Genomic DNA, 22,068 nt, shown 5'->3' with positions numbered 1-22,068 from the left:
GATGTTTCACAGCTATTTATTGGGTGTTATTTTACACAGAAAAGTCAACACCGATGTGTTGGTAGGATATGCTTACGATTATTGCAAAATTACATAAAATGTTGTTGGTGTGTGTGAGTGCAGCCTTTATTAATCTCACTAAATATATATGACCCTACAATGTTAATTTTGGTACAAAATGTGAATACACGAATTTAATAATTTGGCGAATAATAAAAATACATTTTGCTTAATTTAATAAAGAGACGAATTCGGTAGTTTGGACGTAGTCAGCCGGTCTTTTACCATGAATATCCACTTCGTTTCGTAAACTTGGCTCGATTTGAAGTAAATATTCACAAATTTGTAGATGTTTACTGGCGGCAGCTCTGTGTAAAGCTGTTTTTCCATCGGCATCCTTCAAGCGACAGTTGGCTTTCTTTTCCAACAGAAACTTCACAATTTCAAACTTTCCTACAACAAATTATTTGAAACAATGTGCAATGGAAATAATGCAAAATTTACCAACTGTTGCTGCTCGATGTAATGGCGTCGCTTTGCCCTGACACGTGACTGCATCAACGCAGCCCCCCCGGTCTATAAGGAGTCTGCAAACATCCAAATGACCGTTCCTGGCGGCATAATGTAGAGCTGTGTAACCCGCAGCATCCCTCTGATCCACTCGAAAACCTTTATTTAACAGATGCAAGGTCCTATCGAGGTCGCCGTATTGCGCTGCCGACCATAGTCCACGCTCGAATTCTAGCTCATCTAGTGACTGAGATACAGAATTTGGTCCTGAATGCCCCCCGCATTCGCACATGGTGTTATGTCTGAAAGAATGTTGAATTGTTCTCTATTTTTAGAATTTTATTGGGCGTATTATGAAATTATTGCGGTTTGATTTTCCGAAGCAGATAAGTGAATTTAATTGTCATCTTGAATTAAGCACCACAGTTACGTTGTAGTGATAAAAAAAGGAGGAAAAAAGTTCAATTAGTAAGGTTAACGAACTTAAATATTGCACAACAACAGGCAATAAATAAATTCGTGAATTCATAAAAATGAAAAATCTTATGATTTGTAACACTTTCAAATTGCAAATAAAATCTGAAACCAATGATGCGATTCGTAAGCTGTTCTACAAATATAATTTTACTGTTTGTTTGAATTATTGATATTGCTAAAATTAACTTTTGTTTAAATAAAGATAACAGCTTACTTTAACACCACATTTTAACGTTATCGTCAAATTCGAACACATACACAAAAAGCGATTATATTTATTTGTCCAAAAAGAGATAAATCCCTATTCTTATCACGCTCTTATAGGATAATTGTCGAATAAAGTCTTATAATGTTATAAACATTTGGAATTGCATTGTGTGGGACCACATACTCGTAAACAATAAGTAATTTATTTTCATGAGTGACTCAGACAAAAATTTACTTTGTCGATAAATGAATAAAACCTCTGTTAAATGAACTTTTTTCATAAGATGCATTTTGACTTAAATTAGTAGTAGTTAATAGCATAAGTCAAAGAAAATACCAAAATAAAAGATTACCCTGAATTTGAAATACCTATTTCTCTAAAGAAAGATATTTTTTATTTAAAAAATTTAAACAGAAATATCTGTAGGTATACTTATTTATTGCAATCGGGTAAGGCATTTGTCTTTAGTTAGTTAATTCGAAACAAAGGAATAATTACGCGCAATAACCACTGCTAAAATTTATGACTGTTGTAGTAAAAACAAAAGATAAGAATGTGTTCAATTAAAATCAAAATTCTTAAATTATGAACTAGTTAGTCGAAATTATTTTTATCGATGCATTTAGGTATTTAGCTGTCTCAAAATTAGCATTTTGCCTTCTTGGACCAGCGACATTTTTTATAAAACCAATGTTGAAACCTATAATAAATAAATTACTTAATTGTTAAGAAGATTTTGGACTATCATATGAGAAATGCGTTCGTTCTTCATTGGGTTCCACTGGATTTTAGCATACAGGGTGTGTCAAAACTCACGCCCCAGAAAAAAATTTCAAGTAAGATACCAGAACATGCAAAAAATGTTTAAAAAATTCTGACATTTTACAAGTACTTTATGTTTGAATCTTTCTTTTGTAGGCAAATATATTTTTGATAATTATGACTTTTATTATAATTACTTTACATATTTAAATGTTCTAAATATGTGAAGAATTCAGATAGACACAGCTTGACTATTTTTTTGACATATTTTTTCACTACATTCTTTCTTTTTGTTTAAGATTTGAGCCGGATCGAGGGTGATGCGAGCGAGTACTTGTTCCAGTAGAAAAAGGCGCCAAAATTCGGCCAAATTAATAAAAATAATATTCAATAAAAAGAAAAAAAGTCAGAACAAAATTAATTCGTAACGTGTTTTCTGTTTGTAAAACTTTTGCCTCAGGTGAAATTGTATCTAAATCCGACTCCGTAAGATGTTTTTTTGTTTATTGATTGTGTTATTTTGTAGGACAGATTTCACGAAATATCTTTATCTGATAACAGAGAGGAAAGTTGACCGATTTCTCCAAGAAATGCAGTTGCAACAGGTTACTTACCTTACTCGTAAATAAAAACTTTTAAATCTAGTTTAATTAAACCACTGTCTCTCAAAGTAACAAGTTTCTGTTACACAAAAAGTCACAATAGTCTCACACACACGCCACTTGTAATTAAATATCACGTTGCAAAGTCCAGACAATTTCGGCTTCGCCCGTGGTCCCGACCACCCTGTACCCCAGCTGCCCCAAGGCATTGATCACTTGCACCGGCGTCGCTTTCAGCAAAATCCCATTAATCACTTCCTTTTTATAACTCTCGAATCGTTTCACTAGTGCAACGATTTCGTCCTCGTTGAGGCCAAAAACGGCACTATCTGCGGCATGCAAGGAGGCCTTCACAGCCACATATGCGTAGGTTCCCGTCGACATGAGTAGGCTCGCCGGTATCTCCATTTCACGACTGACTAGTCCTCTTTGAGCTCAGGGGCGGCGCCAACGTCGCCGACGGGGGGCTCCGGCTCGGCGAAATCCTTGCGCATCGTCCACATGTACTCGTTGTAGTCCTGCTTGACGGAGGTGGAGGAGGAGGCCACCACCTTGTAACCGAGCACTTCGAGCGCGGTGAGGATCACGCAGGGGTGCTGCATGTACACGATGGTGCAGTCGTCGCAGTAGCCCCCGGAGGCGAAGCGATTGAGCTGTTCGATGTCGGCGGTTTTGAGGCCGGAGACAAGGACTCGCCAGGGGTATCGCTGTCCGTAGGCCGCCAAGTTGCCGCGAACTAGGATGTAGGGCATGGGGCACGCCTCCCGGTTACCGGATGACGATTCCTTACTGATAACACGCTTATAACATTATTAGAGCGCTGATATGTGTCGGGGGGTTATCACAGAGGAATGCACAACACGGGGGTTTATTTAAAAATTACACTAACGACATACCTTATTAGAAATTTGGTTAGAGAATGAACGAGGATGGAAAAAGCAGTTTGCTTGAGACTAGACGGAGGTTTTTTACTTCACGTCATCAAGGTCGTAAGTAGAATGACGTTAGGTAATAGACAGGACCGGCTTTGGTTCGAGCCAAATGGGCCCTCCATGTTAGTTGTTGGAAAATGAAAATTTCTCACTGATATTGTGTGGATCTATTGATTTTTTTGTCTATTTGCTTTGTATTGTTTTGCAAGTAGGCCAGTAAACAGTTTCATGTTAACAATATTGTTCTAGGAAAATAATGTGAAAAAGTTGCTTTCCCATTTATGGCGACAATAAAAATGGCAACTTAATTAATGATAAGTGTTTTGCAAGTGTAAATATCTACGGAAACGGTGCAAATCGTAAAAAAATATTATCTAAACAAACAATGAGATAAAACATACACTGACTGAAAAAGTTATTGAGAATAACTCAAAACCGTTTTGGTGGTTTCTAGGGAGAATCAAAATGACAAGGTAAGTGGTTTTGAGTGATCCTCAATAGCTTTTTCAGTTCTAGAGATATTGCCGATTGCAAGTTTTAAAATTGACACCCTGTATATCACAGTGTTGAAATAATTATTAGCTACAACTTCAGTTTCATTCTTTTCTGAGAATTAGTTTGAAATAATTTAATTTGTAGTGTTTCTGATAATGAAATAACTGATAACACCTTAAAGCATTCTAAAGTGAATCATTTTACGTGGAAAGTTTGATAAACTAATCGATAAAAATGAAAATATTGTAATATTTCAGTTGTTATCAATTTTTTTTAAACCTCACGCTTGTTCATGCAGTCACCTCACTGGCAAAAACACTTGATTTGTATGTAAGAGATGAATCTGTGTTACTGCTGAATCCTACTCTGACAAATTTAGACACAAAAGCTTCACTTTTTTCTATACAGAAAAAGCCTTATGAAAAGTGACAAATTGGTAAAAAAAAGTCCGGAACTCCAGAGTTATAAGTTCTTTGATTAGTTTATAAAATGTTTGCGCCAGAGGTTTGTTTAAATGATTTCTAGATTTCTTATCTATTAGTAAATAAATTAAATATTTAAATAAAAAGGAGATAATAAGATATGTTTGGTATAATTTTTTTTTGCTTTCAAAGAACTAACGAAATGTAATTGCTTGTTTGTTGTTACGATAGCGTAGGTACATTTTCTCCAAAAAATGTGATGCTGTTAAATGTTCTTGTTAAAACATGATTCTATTTAATATTTACAAAAATAAATAGAATTTTTGTTGTGATTTGTTATTTAATTTTTCATTTTGAGTCAGTTATAAATGTTATAACTGCAGGTTCTTGTCATAAATTTTAAAAGAAAATACGGTCCTGTATCTACCTTTTTTATGTAGGTAATTAATGTGATTAATTATTATTTATAATACTAATAATTAATCTAACCCATTCTTTATGAAAAGGCAAAAGGCCTTTGCCTTGAGTATCTAATTTTAATGTAGACTCGTTTCTAAAATGCGACAGCGAACAGGGGATTCCCTAATTTTAAATCAAAATTGGCCACCAAATAAAATATGGGTAGTAATAAAGTGCTCAGTAAATAATTCGATTTTAATCAGTATAAAATCATAAATGATCAGTATTTAATTAATTTTTGCACAGTAGAAAAATAAAAATGATCAGTATAATATAATATTTTGCACAGTAAAAATAATAAATGCTCAGTACGTTTAATCAAAATTAGCAAAATAACATAAAATTTAAGGAATTTTCAGTCTTGGTTACATAACATTGTATGACTCCTGCGCAAAAATGTTATTTATTATTATTGTAGAGTGGTAGATGTTTTAGCAAGGGCCCCTGCGCAAGAATGATTTTAGCAAGAGCTGAAAACTGTGCACAAATGGTAACAATCAGTCTAATCAGCGTACGCCACTTTTTGCACTGTTGGGCTCCTGAATACACAATTTTGTTTTTGAACCGTTTGCGTCATTCCAGTTTTGCTCGGAAACATTTTGTTTGTAAATGTGTGAATATTAAATTAATTAGTTTTACTAGACATTAATTTGTTTCCTTTACTGTGCATTTATTAGTTTACTGTGCACTTATTATTTTTACTGATCAAAAATATTGACATTTTAAATAATATACTGTGCATTTAATTTGCTGCCATAAAATATTGCTACAATAGAGAGTGTTGACCATCAAATGTTGACGATAGCTGTTGACAGGTGCAGACGGCAGTGTATTTAGACAAGAAAATGTCTTATCAGTATATCATCCGACTCGTCATGTTCATTTTTTTTTCTTCACAATATTTACAACACACTATACTATTCTACTACTGTAAAAACTAAAAACGTGCAACACAACAATGTTAAACGTAAAATAAACAAACATTAAGCTGTGTTCACAAGTGTGTACCAATTACGTAATATTTACGCGGCTATCATTAATGTGAATCGGTTTTAATTTTAAACGTAAAGTCAGTTTTATTTGGAATAGATTTTTATCAGCTGGTGTCTGACAGACATTTCTGCCAACTATTAAATCAAAATTGTTAATTGTTATTCAAAGTCTAGAAGTGGTCTAGAAGCGATCGATAACCTAAAAATATGGAGTTCAAAGTTTTCTTGTTTCGCAATTTTTAAAAAGTCTTAGTTTAAGTCGAAATTTCCAAAAATAGCTCAAATATGCAGAACGTTATCAATAGTGTGAAAGGTACAGCCCTTGGCGTTGCCGAATATCTAACCCCGATTTTGAAGGTAAAGTATAGTTTACTTATCAGATCTGCAGTCAAAAAAATAAGTACGTTGTAGGAATCCAAATTTAAAGAGACGGGAGTTCTTACCCCCGAAGAATTCGTAGCTGCAGGTGATCACCTCGTGCATCATTGTCCCACATGGCAATGGGCGGCTGGTGATGAAAGCAAAGCCAAATCCTACTTACCAAAAGACAAGCAATTTCTGGTCACAAGAAACGTCCCATGTACACGTAGGTGTGAGCAAATGGAATACTCAGAAGACTTGGAAAGAATCATTGAATCAGATGATGCTGATAATGGCTGGGTTGACACCCATCACTATGATCAGGATCAAACAACGGCCGTCGTTGAGGAGAAAATCTCCGAAATGACTCTCAGCAACTCCAAGGTAAAAATAGATCAAGGAATGCACTTGTTGAAATTTTAATTTAACAGGGAGAGAGTATGGAAGAAGCGGCCCTAAATGATGGGGAAAACCACGATGACGACGACGATGATGATGAAGCCGCAGATATGGAAGCTTTTGAGGAGAGTGGGATGCTAGATGATGCACAGGTTAGTAAACTGAAACTAGACGAATTAAGTCACCTCAAATTTCATCATTTAGGCTACTACAGTGATTCAACCAAAAGTAGCAGTGAAAAAAGATGTAGATGAGGATGGTGAAATAATCCATACACGCACATACGATTTGCATATTACTTATGATAAGTACTACCAAACTCCGCGACTGTGGCTTACTGGCTACAATGAGGTAAGAGGCATCTCTTTTGAACACGCAGATTTTAACTATTTCTTGCAGCATCACAAACCCCTCACTGTTGAAGAGTTGTATCAAGATGTAAGCAAAGATTATGCGATGAAAACGGTAACAATGGAGACACATCCGCATCTAAGTGTCCCTAAAATGGCTTCAGTCCATCCCTGCAGGTAAATAATTTCAATTTCAGTAATTGATGATTCATTTGTTATTGATTTAGACACGCTGAGGTCATGAAGAGCATCATCGAGACTGTAACTGAAGGCGGCGGTGAGTTAGGAGTACACATGTACCTAATAATATTTCTAAAATTCATGCAATCGGTTATCCCAACTATAGAATACGATTATACTCAAAACTTCACGATGTAACGGGAGTTGATAGCTTCAATTTACTCATTGTGCTTTTTATTGTTATGTTTATTATTAAATCGGCGGTTTTTTTATTATATTTTTCTATTAAAATGCTTGTGTAATAAATATACATCTTGAAAATAAATTATACAGGCTCCCAATGTATAAAATGCACACATAAACTTGCTCCTTAGGGCATACTAAGATATTGCGGATTTATAGAATCTTCAATGTTGTACGTTGTTACTAAACACATATTTTGATTATCTTCAGCTACGAATTGAATGTTATTGTCCACTTTTGGATCGTCATCAGAGAGGAATTGTATGCTGCTTGATAATAACTGACCTTCAATTGGGACGTCAATAGTTTTCTGTAAAGAAACAAAGTTATTTGATATTTTCTAGACGGAAAAGATGATACCTGAGTATCCTCGATTTGAGTCAGTATTGGTTTATTTTTCTCCGGTACCGTTGTCAAACTAATTGGTACCAACGTGCCATCAGGGAGTAACCCTTGGATGTTTTCTTGCCCATCCTCGTTACTTGTAACAACCTTAACTTGTTGCCCATCTTGGGTAATAAAACTAATAGGGTTACCTTCCTGATCGACAAGTTGTTGCAATTGTATCGTTTTGACACCGTCTATTTCTTCAGCGACGTTAATTATTTCGTTTGTTTCGACCACTGTATCTTGTGGTTCTATATACGTAACAATAGCATCACCACCGTCTTTTTCATACGTGACAAAAAGCATTTGTTTGTCTGAAATCAAATACTGTGAAAAAAAATTTAAGTATGACTCGGAAATACCTTTCAAATTCCTGTGAGTTCGTCGATGCTTGGCCAAATTCGAACTATCCGCGAAGGCTTTAGAACACAAGTCACACTTATAGGGCTTTTCCCCCGTGTGTAACCTCTCATGTTTTTTCAAAGCCCAAGCTTCAGGGAACGTCTTGGGACACTGTTGACACTTGAATGGCCTCTCGTCAAAATGCCGTCTCATATGACACCTCAAAGTGACCTTATGTAGAAAACTTTTTTGACAATACTCGCACCTGTGGGGCCTTTCATCCAAATGTCGTTTCTTGTGAAGTCTAAACTGCGACGAAGTCGTGAAAGCCCTTCCACAGTGATCACACTGGTAGGGTTTTTCCCCCGTATGTATCCTCCTATGTTCCGCCAAATTCCCCTTCTGCGAGAACGACTTCTTGCAAAACTCGCACTGGTAGGGCCTCACCCCCGAATGCCACCTCTGATGCAGCTTGAGGGCGGTTTTATGTGCGAAGGCCTTATCGCACTGCGAGCACCAATGGCTGCGTTGCCCGGAATGCACCGTCCTGGTGTGGTGAATGAGGTTAGCCCGCGTTTTGAACGCGGAGTTGCACTGAGAGCACCGATGAGGCCTCTCGTCGGAATGCACAAGTTGGTGGCGTTGGAGCAGCTGGCGGTGCTTGAACGGCTTGTCGCATTTGTTGCAGACGAAGCGTCGGCCGTTGGTATGCTCCGAGTCGCGGTGGTACTGCAGACTGCTGGGATGCCGAAAGCTCTTGGGACACGAGGGGCACTTGTACTGGGCACTGGAGTCGTCGTCGGGACCTGTTTTAGGGAAGTGTTGCAGAAGGTGGACTTTGAGGCTGTTGGCGTACGAAAAGCGCTTGTTGCATAGTTCGCAAGCGAAGGGGCGCTCACCGGCATGGACGGCCTTGAAGTGGACCTCGTAATTCTGTTTGCAGGAAAAGGACTTGTGGCAGTTTTCGCAAGTGAACTCCTTTTTGGGGGCGGGGGGAGGAGGCTGCTCGAGCTTTGACGCTTGGCTGGGCTTGAGGTCTGTAGGCAGCTGGATAGTCCCCTGAAATATCTGCCTTAGTTTGGCATTCAGCGTCCCAAAATATACAAAAGTAAAAGTGAGTTTTAGTGCCCATTATTCTTTCAAGAGTTAAATTAAAAGCGAATTTCGAAATTAAGACAAATGGCTTGGAACCGCAAAAATCCACAATTTGAACATAAATGCCATAAACATACATATTTATCAACTTTTTCCGACACTGTGTGACCAGAGTGGACACTTTCCTGCTGGTGTTGCTCCAAAAGCGACTTTTTATCCGTTGTAAAACTACAGCCATCTTGAGTGCAGTTGTATTCCACGTCGTGCATTTTTTTGTGTAATTCGTATCTCCCATGGTGTAAAAATTCGCGACCACAAATATCACACTGGTATTTTCGTCGTCTTTTTGATTGTCCCGCTATACCTACACCAAAAAAATGTGTCAAATATTTAACTTATTCAAATCAAAATTGTTACTTTTATTTCTAGGGCGCGTTTTATTCAAAGTTTTATTTATGATAACTGGTTGGCCCAAATCTTCACCGTTTTCGGTCTCAAGACGTCCAATTACTTCTTCAACTTTATTTGAGTTTTCCCCTTCTTCTAAAATTGTACCATCTTCATCTGATACAGATTCTTCATCTATTACGCCTTCCTGTTTAAAAACTTTATCTAATTCTTTCCCTTGAATTGCCTCAGAGTATCTCGTTGGGACTTTAATTCTTCGTTTTCTTTTACCGTCTTCTGTAGTTTCTTCAAATTGGTCTATTTTCTCATCAACTTTAGTATTATCTTTTTCATTTGCTTTTAAAAGTTGGTCTTCTGTATTGGGCGGTTGTGGAGGTTTTGGCGGTCTACCACGTTTCCTTCTAGGTCTAGTAAGACCCTCAGCCTTTAATGACAATTCATGTTCAGGAGGAAATAAGGGTCCTTGTGAAAAAACTACAAGAACAAAAATGTCATTTGAAAATTATAAAAAATTCCAAGTGAATACTTTGTATTAAAAATTTCTCTCCAGTCTCATCAGACTGTATGGTGTAAGTATCCACGCTTGAACTGGGATTAACACTCTTCAAAGCTTCCTCAAGTTGTAGTCTCTGCTTTTCTTGTCGATACAATTTGTCTTGTTGCAATTTATACAATTGTCTCAGTTTTATTTGGCCTTGGACTATCAAGTCCATGAACGATTTCGTCGCTTCCAATTGGATGTTACAACCTGGGCAAATTTTAGTTGGAAACTTTCGGTCATTCTCGATCTGAAATTGGAAATTCAAATCTCCCGCCCAAAAATACAGTAAGTAATAAAGGAATCAAAGCAGGTTCCGTTAATTGTATTTAGTGCTCACCTTTAATGGTAAGTATCTGTTAACGAGTTGACTTAAATCTGGTTCGTTTTCTCTTGTAGGAAACAATTCAGTTCCGTTCACATTTTCCTCACCGCACAATCGACAAAGAGACATTTCACATATCAAGCCTGTCAACTCCATTTTGTTTCCCAGTCTTTCGTTCGTCGTCGAAAATTTCCGATGCAGAAGAACCAATAGGGAGCAAAAACGCGATCACGTGGTTTTTGATTAGAAGTAATGATTAGAAGAAGCAAAAAGTTTCAATTAATCAATAAAATGTTCTGATTAGTATAAAATAATTAATCGACTTATCGATTACAATAAAAATACGAATCGAAAAATACTGCAAAATTCTTCGGAAAAAGATTTTAAAAAATGTTTCGAAAACGTAATTGCAAATTTGTGTACAGTTTTTAGATTTAATCTATTGTACAAAATAAATAGCTTACGTTTTATTTTGTATTGTGGTAATTTTGGAAAATATAGCAAACCGCTTAAATCCACCAAAAATACTAAATGGTGTGTATTGTTGGTTGCCTACATTAAAATTTTATTTATTAAAAATAGTCAAATGATCACATTCTTTTGTTGATATCATTAAGTTTGTATATTTTTATTATTTTTTATTAATAATCGAAGTGAAATGGCAATATTTCCTATAAAATGGATTTTACAAACTTATTAAATCTATACCTATTACCTTTTTTAATTTTATTATTCAAAAAAATTCACATTCAAAGAGTTATTTCTTTTGTTTTTATAAATTTTTAAACAGCCAGTCATTCATTCTGCATAATGATGGTACTGTTAAATTATTTATATGTAAGTTACATTTTTTGTATCCTAACACTATCGATTATTAATTATCTTATACAATCGTAGTACAGTTCAATAAACTTATTTAAAGAACGACCTGTGTTTTTTATTATTTTATTAAATTTGTTACTTTTATAAAACCATTTTGTCCACTTAATTTATGATTTATGATAATTAATTTATTATTATTTTTTAAATTTAAGTTATTTAAGTTTGTTCGTTGATTATAACTCGTAAGTATAACTGCGTTAACTGATCTCACCCTTTCCAAAATTTAGAAAAAATGAATAAAACACCGGTTCTTACAAAAAAAGTAACAACAGCTTTGACGTCTACTTAATCAAGTGATGTTTTTTGAAATGGTTGTTTCATTTTGAAACTCCGAAATGGTTTAGTAAATGTATTAACTTATTAAATTAAAATATTAAAACAATTAAGTGGTAGTTAAATTTTCCAGTTTATTTAACTCGAAACACATTTAACCGTTAATGAATTTGTTAATGACTAATATGTTTAATCAATTATAAAATCAAACTCATTCAGTGTTAAATTTACTTAGACTACACATCGCTTAAAGGTAAACATACGAGCGACTGTAATTGATTTAGTAAGGGCCTACACGAAAATGTTGCGCTGCTTTTAGGAAAGAAAATAACAATTTTGTGTGAGAACACGGGAACTGAATTTTAAACAAGTTACGTTTTTCACCTTAAAGAAAACGAATAAAAAGTTCGTTTAGATTTATGCGCACTGATAAAAGCCAAAAGAGAAATTCTAAAAATCCAAACAATCTAATGGGAATTATTCATAGGGGAAATTTATCATTTTTGCATGAACCCCAAAAGCGGATGTCAGATAAAAGTTAATTTTTACGTGAAATAATAAAAAAGGGCGACTTATTAATTGCAATATACTTACTAGAATTCAAAATGTACTCAAACAACGAAAAAACTGTCAAAGCTAATACAGCTATCACTATGTTTATAACTTTGAAAAATTTCAAACAGTAAGTATATCAATTAACGCATGTGGTATCTGAGAATGTGTTTTGGGTTGCGTTTGTATGAAAATTGCCCTTTATTATAAATACATGACTCACGCACAAAACTTCGGGACACTACTTTATTGAATGTGGTGCTTTACTCTCTACTATACTAATTTATCCTGTCTTATTAAATTTTTGTGTTTTCTATCAAGAAGAGTTCAAGAATTAAAAAACGGTTTGAAGCTTTGAAAATTTATTTTAACTAATCTAAAAAGTGCAAAACGCTTCTAAAATCAGTGAACTTCGTTCAGATCGTGAATGATTTATTACAGTGTGAAATAAAATATTTGAAGGTGTTTGCGTAACTGTCCAAATAATCAAAAAATTTATTATATTTATTATTACATATGCATAAATCACTCTCAACTTTATTGACATTCTTTCATGAAAAATTTCTTTCGTTGCTATAATTTCTACAAAATTAGCTTCACACTATAGAATCATTTTAACCCAAATATTATTACGATCTTAAAATATAAATCAATTCGAGAAATCATCAAATAAACTATAACTCGAGCAGAAAGCGCAAACAAACACCACTTGTCAAAGCAAAACCTCGGAATAATTTCAAATTTAAAAGCGGCACTTTGGTCGGCCTCGTTCAAGGTCCCGCAACAGTGGCGGAACATAAACCGGGGCTTGAGGGCCTGGTTATTAAAAAAATATGCAATCTTTTCTATTCTTTAATTGAAAAGTTCCTCTATTTGTTATTTTTAAGTTTTTGTGTTCTGTTTTTATTAAAGCTGCTGTGTTGATTTATGCAAAGCAGTGGATAAATTAAAAAAAATAAGAATATTTAGAAATCGATAATATATTTCTCAGATTGAAATAGTTTTTCTGTTGAGTAATTAGTGTTCCGCCACTGTCTCGTGACCAAATTTGATAAGTCAAAATAGGTTGAGCGAAGAGGGCGATGGCGAATCCGCCGTCGTTTGTTTTGATTTTTTGCGTGTGACGTCTTCTCCGGAAAAGGGCGGAAAAGCACGAGCTTCGACGCTTTGACGTCGGCGCCAATATTCCAGTTTTGTTGCCGCGACTTTGTTGAGAGGATGTTCCGATGATTTTCAAATAGGCGCGTTCGAAACGACAATATTTTCCAAACAAGCCAGGCCACAAGAGGGCTCAGACCGGAAAAACCACAATTTTTCCGGCAGAAATCCGGACATTTTCAGTGAATTTGTTGTCATGTGTCATTCGATGTGTTAGTGATCAAGCGCGGAATTGTGTGAATTACGTTGAATTCTGATTAAATATTTAAACACGTGGATTGTAAATAAGCCGCAGCTGGTAAGTGGTTTCGATTTTTATTTTTATATTAATTCATTGATTTAGTATTCGAGCGGTTTTAAACCGACGATGTTCAAGAAACTATTTAATCTACCATTTCCGCTTTTGTTGATATGACATGATGACCAATGGCCTTATAAAGCTTGTTAAAATGAATTAAACTATTGTTTAAACCGATTTACATAATTAGATGCTGGTCCATAAGCTTTATTTTATTTTTTAAGTTAGTGTGATACACCTGTTAATCAATTGGTAAACCTGAGAGACATTCAAGAAGAAATTAGCGTTAATGTGATAGAAAAACAAAGCCAGATCCTAAAAGACTTTCAGGCTTTAATTAACAAAAGTGAATCGATTAATAAAATTGAACTTTTCGAAATTCAAATTGTTTGAATACTTACAAGAAATAATTTCATTAGATTTCCATTCACGTAAAATTGTATGGAATTAATTAAATTTCAATTCACTTTGTTAAAATAATCGATAAACTCATCTCAGTTTCTTTTATCTACTATTCAGATAAAATTTCGTTTTGTACTTTAACTAATTGAAATTCTGAGCCATAGTCCGACTTGAAAAATTGGGCTAGAAATTAAAAACGAATTAATCTTTATTTCATTAATTTAAATGGAAAAGAAACGAGTTTAATTCACTACTGTTTTCCCTATTAAATAAAATAAGGATCTAAACAGAATTAATAAATAATGCAACAATCTGTGTTTTTACATTACATAAATACTAAAATTTGTGCCTTTTTACAAAATCCCATCTGATTTAAAACTTGTTTTGATGCTTTGCTAATTATTCGTTTTATTTAAGTGTTTGGAACATTTGAACAGTTTGTGAGTTTAATCAATTCGCATCTAGAAATTATTCAGGTAATGGATGGTCAATCAAGTTCATTGCATTATAAGCAGTTGAATAACTATTTATCTTGAGTGACTAAACTGAGATATAAAGACAAGCAATTTGATATTGTTTGAAGTGCAAATGGTTTCAATTGTGGAATGAAATTACGTAAATGTTGAATTAAACATTGTGACTTTTTTATTTTTAATTATCCTTTATCACTTGTTGAAAATCATTTGCATTTCTGATAGTTTTTCTACTATTTTTGTCAATAAAACTCGGTGAAACGTTTTGCAAAATAAACTTTGACGAAGTCCTTTATATTTTTCTTGAGAGAGTTGTTTATTTGGCTGTGATCGGTCGTCTGTGTCGTAAGTATTGAATAAAATAAGGAAGCTTTGTGTTTGAAACGGATCTCCCGTAAAAGAATTGCGAGCACCCTTCCGAAAATAAAGTTTGATTTTTGAAAAGGCTTTCCTAATGAGGTTTTGTTTAAATTTGCATCCGAATGGAGGCCTAAATTCGGTGTTTAAGCGAAGAAAAAGCTTCCTATTGAAATTGCGTTAGAGAGGAAGCGGAAGTAATAGAAAGGTAGTCAAGAAGTTTGTCATATCTGCGTGCTTGAAATTCGTTTGAAACTCCATCTGAAACAATACTAGCGGAAATAAAATCGTAAAACAGATCCAGCTTGATGTCTCGACGATCTCGCAACGAAATAATTCGCGATTTCATTTGCAAAAATTGCTTTTGCGATTTGCAGGAATGTTTTATGATGTTAAATCTTCCAACCTTATTTATATTTTAGTAAGTCTATTCATATTTAAAAACGGTTTAGAATTTCTCAAGTAGGGCAACAGAATTGTAAAAAAAAACAGTGTAATGTAGTTGAAGCCGAGCCAAATGAACTTAACCGTCTCTTATCTTCGAGCGTGTTTTGAATTTTGACTTAGATTTACATTAATCTACATAAATATGGTGGGATACTTTCTACCTACGAAATTATTTCCACCTCTTCCTGATAGCGAGGCGCTAAACTAAATAATTACCCCGAAAAGGGACGCCATACGTCTTAAACTTCCAACGAATAACGAATAAAGTTTACTCATCTCCTTCGAAGCAATAAAACGAACAACCCATATGTTTATTTTATTTATCCATATAAAATGTTAATGGTAAAAGATTACAGATTACAGGATTAATTGGATTTTTGGACACTTTATTATATTTTGGTCCAATAAAATTGTTTTTTAATTTTTTATATGAATTTATGGTCTTACTGTAAAACTACTAAAAATGCTACCTAAAAAACATGGATTATTTAATCAATACTCGAATACAGTGAGCGGTCAAATTATGGAATAATCTTATTAAAATTGAAAATATTTTTTTTTTGGCAAAAATGCTCGAACAGGTCAATTTTCAACTTGATTTAAAATTAAATTAAATTAAAATTAAAATTAAACACTGTTTGAGTTTTGAATTATCACGTCATCGACATTTTTTGTAATGGAAACCCATAATTTTTTTAGCCAATTCGATAGATCTTTTAATTGTCGAAATGACAACACCAAAATATTAATTATAAGATAAAGTTTTCGAAAATTATCATCCAAAAGTAAAATAATATCAACAAAAAACAAACATACAATTTTAAATCAAGTTGAGAATTGTTTTTTAAAAAGAAAATTGAACTGTTCAAGCATTTTTGTCAAGCATTTTATTTTATTTAAAATAATCAGAAAATACAATTTGTGGTTTTTGTTACATTTTTTATTCAAGCTCTAATGCTGTTTGTCAAAAAATAATAATCGAGCAATAATAATTTTTTTGGAGAAATGTGGCCCAAAATTAACAAATATTCAATTTTAGAGGCTTGAAAGTTATTACTTACAACATAAACAGGATGATATTTTTAAATCGAAGATTGATGGCAAAGTGTTTATAATGGTTTTTTGTTTATTTTTGTACAAATAACAGCTTAAGTGTACATACCTTCGATTTAAAATAAAATTTATTTGTTGTGGTAGGTAGATATTTTTAATTGTTTTTTTTTATTTATAGAATAAGCGAAGTGCTAACTTCTCTAATCTTCTGTTATTTTTTTAATATTCTTCAAAAAATTGAAACTAAAAACAAAAAACAAGTTTGCATTACTTAATTCCACAAAAATGAAATAAATTCTACTGCTGTTATTTCCAAATTCGCATACCTACGGATAGTATAAAAAAATAATTGCAAAATTGCAGGATACCAATGATTCGCTTTTTGGAAAATTTGTTATTTTTTTTTTTATAGTTGTTATTAACGTTTTAGTAATTATTGAGATATTGTATCACTTTTTATGGGTCTCAGTGTTGTAGAATTTTTTTTTTAGAAACCATAAAATTTATCAAAAAGTTCCAATGACTTGTAGAATTTTATATTTTTATGTTTTGTCTATTAGTGTCCTAATTTATTTACAATTATATTTGCAACAAGGAACTCGAATCTGGAGCAGTTTTATCTTCCTTTCCCAATCTCAAGAAACTGTCAATTAAAGATCTTATTGTATTTAACACTGTCAAGTGCAGTAAAGCCGTTATCATTAGATTTCCAGTGAGTGAAATTGAATGTAAATGTATAAAAATTTCCCAAGTATTAGAGTGTTTACATTATGACTTTATCTGTCTGGGTTACGTCACAGACTGTGGTTGCAGTTAGAGTTATAAATCACTGATAGTCAATTTTTCCCGAAACTGTCTCTGCTTCCAATCAGTGATAACAAATCAATTAGTAATATTGTGAAATAATAATACCCTTATGAGACTGATGAATGGCGGAAAGAGGGTGTGCCGCAGGTGAACTTAGAGCATGGAGGCATGCAATTAGCAATCACAAATCAATCTGTTATATTTGATAATTAACAACATACGAACTCGAGGTTTTAGTGCTGCGGGCTGAATTGAATTGTTCTTAGATTTGATTGTTTAATAACTTAATAAATAAATGGTTATCAAAGGTAATCAATAGAATTAGAAAGTCGAGTGGCACTTGGTTTGTGTAGTGTGGCCGCCAAAGCGTTATTATTTCTTCCCTAAACAAATAATATTTACATACTTTCATTTTTGATAAGATAATCGTGTGCCTGTAATGTGGGTCCGAGTAAGAAAATTGTATTTTTATTGAAAATGAACACCTGTTAAACAAGTTACTTTATTACCTTATCCTCACTGACATTTCCTTAGCCTTTGAACTAAAACAAACCAGCATTCGTCACAAAGGCTCCGTTGTAAAACTTCCGACACGCAGCTACTGAACAGTTTTCCGTGTTTATTTATTGTTTTCTATGTGATGACAGATTTTAGTAGTAGAAAGTTGTAAACATCTCAATTATAATTATATGTTGTTTATTTCTCTTCGGGATTTTTTGACTCGAAATACAATGTCATTAGGAACGTGACAGTGATAGAAAAATAATAAAAGATGTTATCTCTAACAGGCGACAATAATGTTAAAGAAAGATTATCGATTGGGATTCGGAATTCTCTTTGTTACACCAACAATAAGAATTTTTACTATACATTTGATGTTTCTTTTATTTAATATCTAATTAAGGCCTTTCAAGGGTTGCGATAGCTTGCAAACGCAATAAAAATTCGAGATTCGAAATTTTTACCAAAGATGATGATAACACGTCACTTGTCTGCTATGAAAAATCGCTTATTTACTTCCTCTAACGATACCGATGATAATTTGTATACGCGATATCTTCGCTTGAGCTCTGCTTTTTATTTATTACTACGCCCAAACTACAATTTTTGCAAGTCAAGTTTTAAAAATAAAACGCTTTAAATAATGTAATTTTAATCGAAAAGCTGTTCCATGCTTTGCTTTATTTACGTTCTTACTGCAGCCAAATTATTTATGTAAAGGGTAGATGTAAAGCGAGTAAGTCAAGCTGGGAAGGATTCTTAATTTATTTTTAAAATTACTCATCATTGTTTATTTGTTTCTATTTTTTAGAAAAAGTAAAAGCAAATTTTATTTTTTTTTTATTCCTCAAACACGATGATTATTTTCAAATACGAAACTCCTGCATTTGTCAGACTATCAAAAAATACATTGTGCCGGATAACACACAAACAGAAAAACATTTTGATGTAAAATTGGTCTTTGATGAGAAAAAAAATTCTGCAATGTAATCTGAGTGCAAGTGCAACTGTCAAAATTCACAGATAAAAGCTTAAATAGCAATTCCACCCGACCAGTTTCCTGCATATAATATGAGCTTTTTTGATTTATATTTGTCTCCAACTTGAATTAAAAATCAGTTTTTTTCCTATTAATAATGTGAACTGAAACAAATTTTTATTTTTCTCTTTGATTTTTGCAATGTTATAATTAAACTGGCGCCACACTTAGGTTTTCCTGATGCGGTTTTAAAGATATAATTACAGTTCATGCTGTGGTTTTTGAAAATAATACATTGAAACTTGTTTTTGTGTAGTCGGACGTTATTAATTAATTTTTGCACACAATTTGCAGGTGATGCTGTTACAGAAAGAAAATTGGGTAATTAAATTAAGATGACTTTGTTATAAAATTGGAAATCATTTTCATTTCATTAGTAATTAACTACAAATTAATGTAATCTGTAATTTATAACTAATAGTTGGCTCGTCAATGAAACTTAATTATAGACGGTTGAACGGAGATGTTACACGCACTGCTTTTGCCTTTTGATTCAAGTTTATTTGTTTCATTTGATTTTATTTATATCTGCAATTCTGTAATTTCTCCACAAAGTGAATTAATCAATACTTTCTGTATTCATACGTATTCATACATTTCGTAAAATAAAACTCTTTAGTAGATACGACATTGTTGGGCGTCATTAGTGCGACGCTTAGTGCAATCTAATGACATCAATTTTTTATGTAAGAATTTCCAATGTCTCTAATTATTATTAATTAATGAAAATTGGTATGCGTGGGGTATATCCTAGCGACGAAATATGCGTTTTTAATCACGAGAGTAATTGAATTGCTTGATCAGAAACGCAATACACCGTTAATTCGTCTCGTTTTTTCCTGTTTGGAAATCAATAGCAATAAAATTACAACGAGGATTACAAATAGTTGAATTAACCTAAAACGCTCCACCAATTGCGATACCATAATCAATGACCTAAAAAAATGGGCAGCCGGAAACGATATCCTCGTATTAATATATCACACGTTTATAATACAAGCTTGTTTAGATACAACAAAAGATCATTAATCTTCAAGGAAGAATGTGGAGTCATTAACGGCACAAAAATTGCGTGCTTTCGATGACAAATCCAGTTTGTCTTAATAAAATGTTTAATTCGGCCGAGAAAAAGTTCATTAATGAAAAAGCTGAAACTTTATCGTAATAACAATGACTTGAAAACAGTGCTCAGGCACACTTGTTTTTAATTCAAGGATCGATTTTAATAAATTATAGCGACCATGTTGTGTTTTTATACGTATTTTGGGCAATAGATGGTTTTTGATTGAATTGAATTTTTTTGTAGTATTTCACCGAACAAATTTTAAGTGAATTTTAAGGAGTTTTCACGTGACTTTGTCTTAGATTGTAATGCTAAAATATATTGCTTAAAAGTATCTGCGTTCAATTAAATTTCTAATCAAAGTGGCCTGTAACTGAAATTATGTTAGCTACATTGTATAAAAAATAGGCTTGCTAATTTTTATGCAACCTGATTAAATGATAACTAACAAAAAGTCAATCTGTTGGTAACACAATTTTTTTTTGGTTGTTTTAGGGGACGGCTATGCCAGCAACTACTTTTTTGAAATGAATAACAATTGACTATGAACTATAATATTGTGAGGTTTAAATTTGATATTTAATAATGTTGCCAAATTAAAAAAAAAGAAAGCCATTTTGGTGTATCTAAAAATGAGGAACTTTGACAAAAATTTTGATAACTTTTAAGGACTAATTTCCATGAGTTTTACTAGGTTTTTAAAGTGCCTAAACAACTTCGTTCAGAAAACCTGAGAGATTTGAATATGGTTTTTGGCTCTTTTTCGGGCGTTTTACAATTATTTTTACATGTGCCAATTGACTTGGTCCAAAAATAAAAAAACTATATTGGGGTGTCTAAAAACAAGAGATTTTGTAAAGTTTTTGATTACTTTTAAGGTAATTTTATGTGATTTCAACCATTTTTTTGTGTACTTAATTTTTGGCGGTCTATACATAGTGTTAGAAAAAGTACGATCCAACTGTGAAAAACTTGTTAAGTTTTGTTTAGACTGAAGACTGTGTACAATCGAAAAATCTATCAACAAACATTTTTGTTTTTCATAAGCTACTTTAATTTTTCTTTCCACTTCAACACATAAATATTTGACACATTTGGAGTGTATACAAATTAAGGCTTTTTGAAGAATTTTGGGCTTTTTTCGTTTTTTTTTTGGTCATTTTCAAATTATTTTTGCATGTGCCCATTGATCTGGTCCAGAAATAAAAATCTATTTTAGAATGCATAAAAAAGCTAATTCGTAGTGTTTTTGGGTGCTTTTAAGGTAATTAATTATGCTTGGTTCTAGATGTTTTTCGACGTTTTTTTTGTGTGACCAATTTCTGGTGATCTATAGATATTTGGATATTTATGGGATGTACAAAAATTGGTGGTTTTTGAAGAATGGTAGGTTTTTTTTGATTGCCAAAACAGCAAAATTTTTGGGATTGTGCTCTGTTTTTAAGACTAAAAATGTCCTGGTCCAGAAATACATTTTACTCATATACATACTAAATTTGCATTTTTTTGTGTAATGACTATAATATTGACAGGAGTTTTTTAGTGTTTATTTACTTTATTCAATAAACTGTTTCATTGATGATAATAAATTACGTTTTTTGACTACATTTTGTTTTCTTCAACCTAACAACCGCTTTGTTAATAAATCATGCTTACTGATTTAATAATGAATCATTTCGTTTTAATGAACGTCGTAAATGGTGTTTATTAAAAATGAAAAGTGAGGGAACTCATATTGTTTTACTATAAAGTTAGCCTCATTTATTTTTGGTGGTAAAGGTTATTTTTATAGAATTCTTTAATTGGTTTGTTACTGTTTTTTATTTTTTATTTTTCAACTCAAATTCTAGCTGTGGGAAGTTTTTCAGCAATGGTTTTGGCTAAATCATCTTGAAACATTTTTTTTTGGTCGGACATGAATACTGTCTTGTGTTGGAGAGCACCACTAAAGACTTCATGTCATCATGTCCTCGGAAATCACGTCATTTGAGTTTCGTTTACGTTCACACTTATCTTATTTATTGTTAATTACTCTACTACTCACACTCAGACTCAATCTTGAACTCTTTGAGTCTGTCTTTAATTGGGAAAGTCTCAGTGTTGAGTTTGGCACCAAAGTTTTATTAAAAAGTGGTCGTGGTGTGAAAAATATTGATGAAATGTCAATTTGAATTTTTAAACTCGTGCAACTTTTCGAAAGTGCGGTGATATTTTCCTCTTAACTTTATTAAAATTGGCTTATGTGAAAAGAGTGACAGGTTCGGGATTTTAATTCCT

General features: G+C 33.1%; 5 protein-coding genes across 14 annotated transcripts in view; 2 read left to right on the top strand and 3 right to left on the bottom strand.

The window, feature by feature from the left end:
* On the bottom strand, positions 1–2,967 carry LOC123013898 (ankyrin repeat domain-containing protein 39-like). Its single transcript, XM_044412757.1, has 4 exons — positions 2,697–2,967; positions 2,617–2,638; positions 505–812; positions 1–453 (listed from the first exon to the last, which is right to left on the bottom strand). Exons 1-4 carry the CDS (start codon positions 2,965–2,967, stop codon positions 230–232), a joined length of 825 nt encoding a protein of 274 aa, XP_044268692.1. The 3' UTR covers positions 1–229.
* An 11-nt stretch (positions 2,968–2,978) lies between these two features.
* LOC123013014 lies at positions 2,979–6,568 on the bottom strand. Of its 4 annotated transcripts, none has more exons than XM_044411301.1 (2): positions 6,401–6,568; positions 2,979–3,348 (listed from the first exon to the last, which is right to left on the bottom strand). In XM_044411301.1, the coding sequence occupies exon 2, from the start codon at positions 3,309–3,311 to the stop codon at positions 2,979–2,981; it is 333 nt and encodes a 110-aa protein (XP_044267236.1). In that variant the 5' UTR covers positions 3,312–3,348; positions 6,401–6,568. The 4 variants fall into 4 exon arrangements, with proteins under 4 accessions (XP_044267236.1, XP_044267235.1, XP_044267232.1 ...); XM_044411300.1 differs by having other exon boundaries at positions 2,979–3,359; positions 6,401–6,567; XM_044411297.1 differs by lacking the exon at positions 6,401–6,568 and adding an exon at positions 3,456–5,116 and having other exon boundaries at positions 2,979–3,359.
* On the top strand, positions 5,587–7,493 carry LOC123013013 (ubiquitin-like-conjugating enzyme ATG3). Its single transcript, XM_044411296.1, has 6 exons — positions 5,587–6,216; positions 6,271–6,603; positions 6,651–6,770; positions 6,823–6,969; positions 7,018–7,145; positions 7,196–7,493. Exons 1-6 carry the CDS (start codon positions 6,145–6,147, stop codon positions 7,344–7,346), a joined length of 951 nt encoding a protein of 316 aa, XP_044267231.1. The 5' UTR covers positions 5,587–6,144; the 3' UTR covers positions 7,347–7,493.
* Positions 7,386–10,710, bottom strand: LOC123013008 (zinc finger protein 271-like). Of its 3 annotated transcripts, XM_044411289.1 has the most exons (8): positions 10,502–10,710; positions 10,150–10,411; positions 9,633–10,097; positions 9,353–9,579; positions 9,020–9,188; positions 8,141–8,926; positions 7,752–8,092; positions 7,386–7,701 (listed from the first exon to the last, which is right to left on the bottom strand). In XM_044411289.1, exons 1-8 carry the CDS (start codon positions 10,640–10,642, stop codon positions 7,519–7,521), a joined length of 2,574 nt encoding a protein of 857 aa, XP_044267224.1. In that variant the 5' UTR covers positions 10,643–10,710; the 3' UTR covers positions 7,386–7,518. The 3 variants fall into 3 exon arrangements, with proteins under 3 accessions (XP_044267224.1, XP_044267222.1, XP_044267223.1); XM_044411287.1 differs by having other exon boundaries at positions 8,141–9,188; XM_044411288.1 differs by having other exon boundaries at positions 7,387–7,701; positions 8,141–9,179; positions 10,502–10,708.
* Positions 10,711–13,375: 2,665 nt separating this feature from the next.
* The window catches only part of LOC123013004 (high affinity cGMP-specific 3',5'-cyclic phosphodiesterase 9A), a 76,241-nt gene continuing 67,548 nt past the window's right edge, over positions 13,376–22,068 (top strand). For all 5 annotated transcript variants that reach the window (XM_044411283.1, XM_044411284.1, XM_044411280.1 and 2 more), the window contains exon 1: positions 13,376–13,649. The gene's annotated coding sequence lies outside the window, so the exon portion shown is untranslated. The remainder of the gene's footprint in view (positions 13,650–22,068) is intronic.

Source organism: Tribolium madens, unplaced genomic scaffold (genome assembly GCF_015345945.1).
Source record: "Tribolium madens isolate multiple individuals breed KSU strain unplaced genomic scaffold, Tmad_KSU_1.1 Scaffold_96;HRSCAF=242;Tcas5.2_LG5, whole genome shotgun sequence".
NCBI lineage: Eukaryota > Metazoa > Arthropoda > Insecta > Coleoptera > Tenebrionidae > Tribolium > Tribolium madens.
Note: the sequence above shows the minus strand (reverse complement) of the source record. Positions and strands in the feature narration are given on the sequence as shown.

What these genes read in the sequence shown, in the direction of transcription:
- LOC123013898 (XM_044412757.1), bottom strand. Translation starts at nt 2,967, where the DNA reads ATGGAGATACCGGCGAGCCTACTCATGTCGACGGGAACCTACGCATAT. An exon ending in ACTTGTTACTTTGAGAGACA is followed by an intron (nt 813 to 2,616) that starts GTGGTTTAATTA and finishes ACATTCTTTCAG; the next exon opens with ACATAACACCATGTGCGAAT. An exon ending in ACATCGAGCAGCAACAGTTG is followed by an intron (nt 454 to 504) that starts GTAAATTTTGCA and finishes AATTTGTTGTAG; the next exon opens with GAAAGTTTGAAATTGTGAAG.
- LOC123013014 (XM_044411301.1), bottom strand. Translation starts at nt 3,311, where the DNA reads ATGCCCTACATCCTAGTTCGCGGCAACTTGGCGGCCTACGGACAGCGA.
- LOC123013013 (XM_044411296.1), top strand. Translation starts at nt 6,145, where the DNA reads ATGCAGAACGTTATCAATAGTGTGAAAGGTACAGCCCTTGGCGTTGCC. An exon ending in ATCTAACCCCGATTTTGAAG is followed by an intron (nt 6,217 to 6,270) that starts GTAAAGTATAGT and finishes AGTACGTTGTAG; the next exon opens with GAATCCAAATTTAAAGAGAC. An exon ending in GGATGCTAGATGATGCACAG is followed by an intron (nt 6,771 to 6,822) that starts GTTAGTAAACTG and finishes TTCATCATTTAG; the next exon opens with GCTACTACAGTGATTCAACC.
- LOC123013008 (XM_044411287.1), bottom strand. Translation starts at nt 10,642, where the DNA reads ATGGAGTTGACAGGCTTGATATGTGAAATGTCTCTTTGTCGATTGTGC. An exon ending in ACAGATACTTACCATTAAAG is followed by an intron (nt 10,412 to 10,501) that starts GTGAGCACTAAA and finishes TTCCAATTTCAG; the next exon opens with ATCGAGAATGACCGAAAGTT. An exon ending in AGAGAAATTTTTAATACAAA is followed by an intron (nt 10,098 to 10,149) that starts GTATTCACTTGG and finishes TTGTTCTTGTAG; the next exon opens with TTTTTTCACAAGGACCCTTA.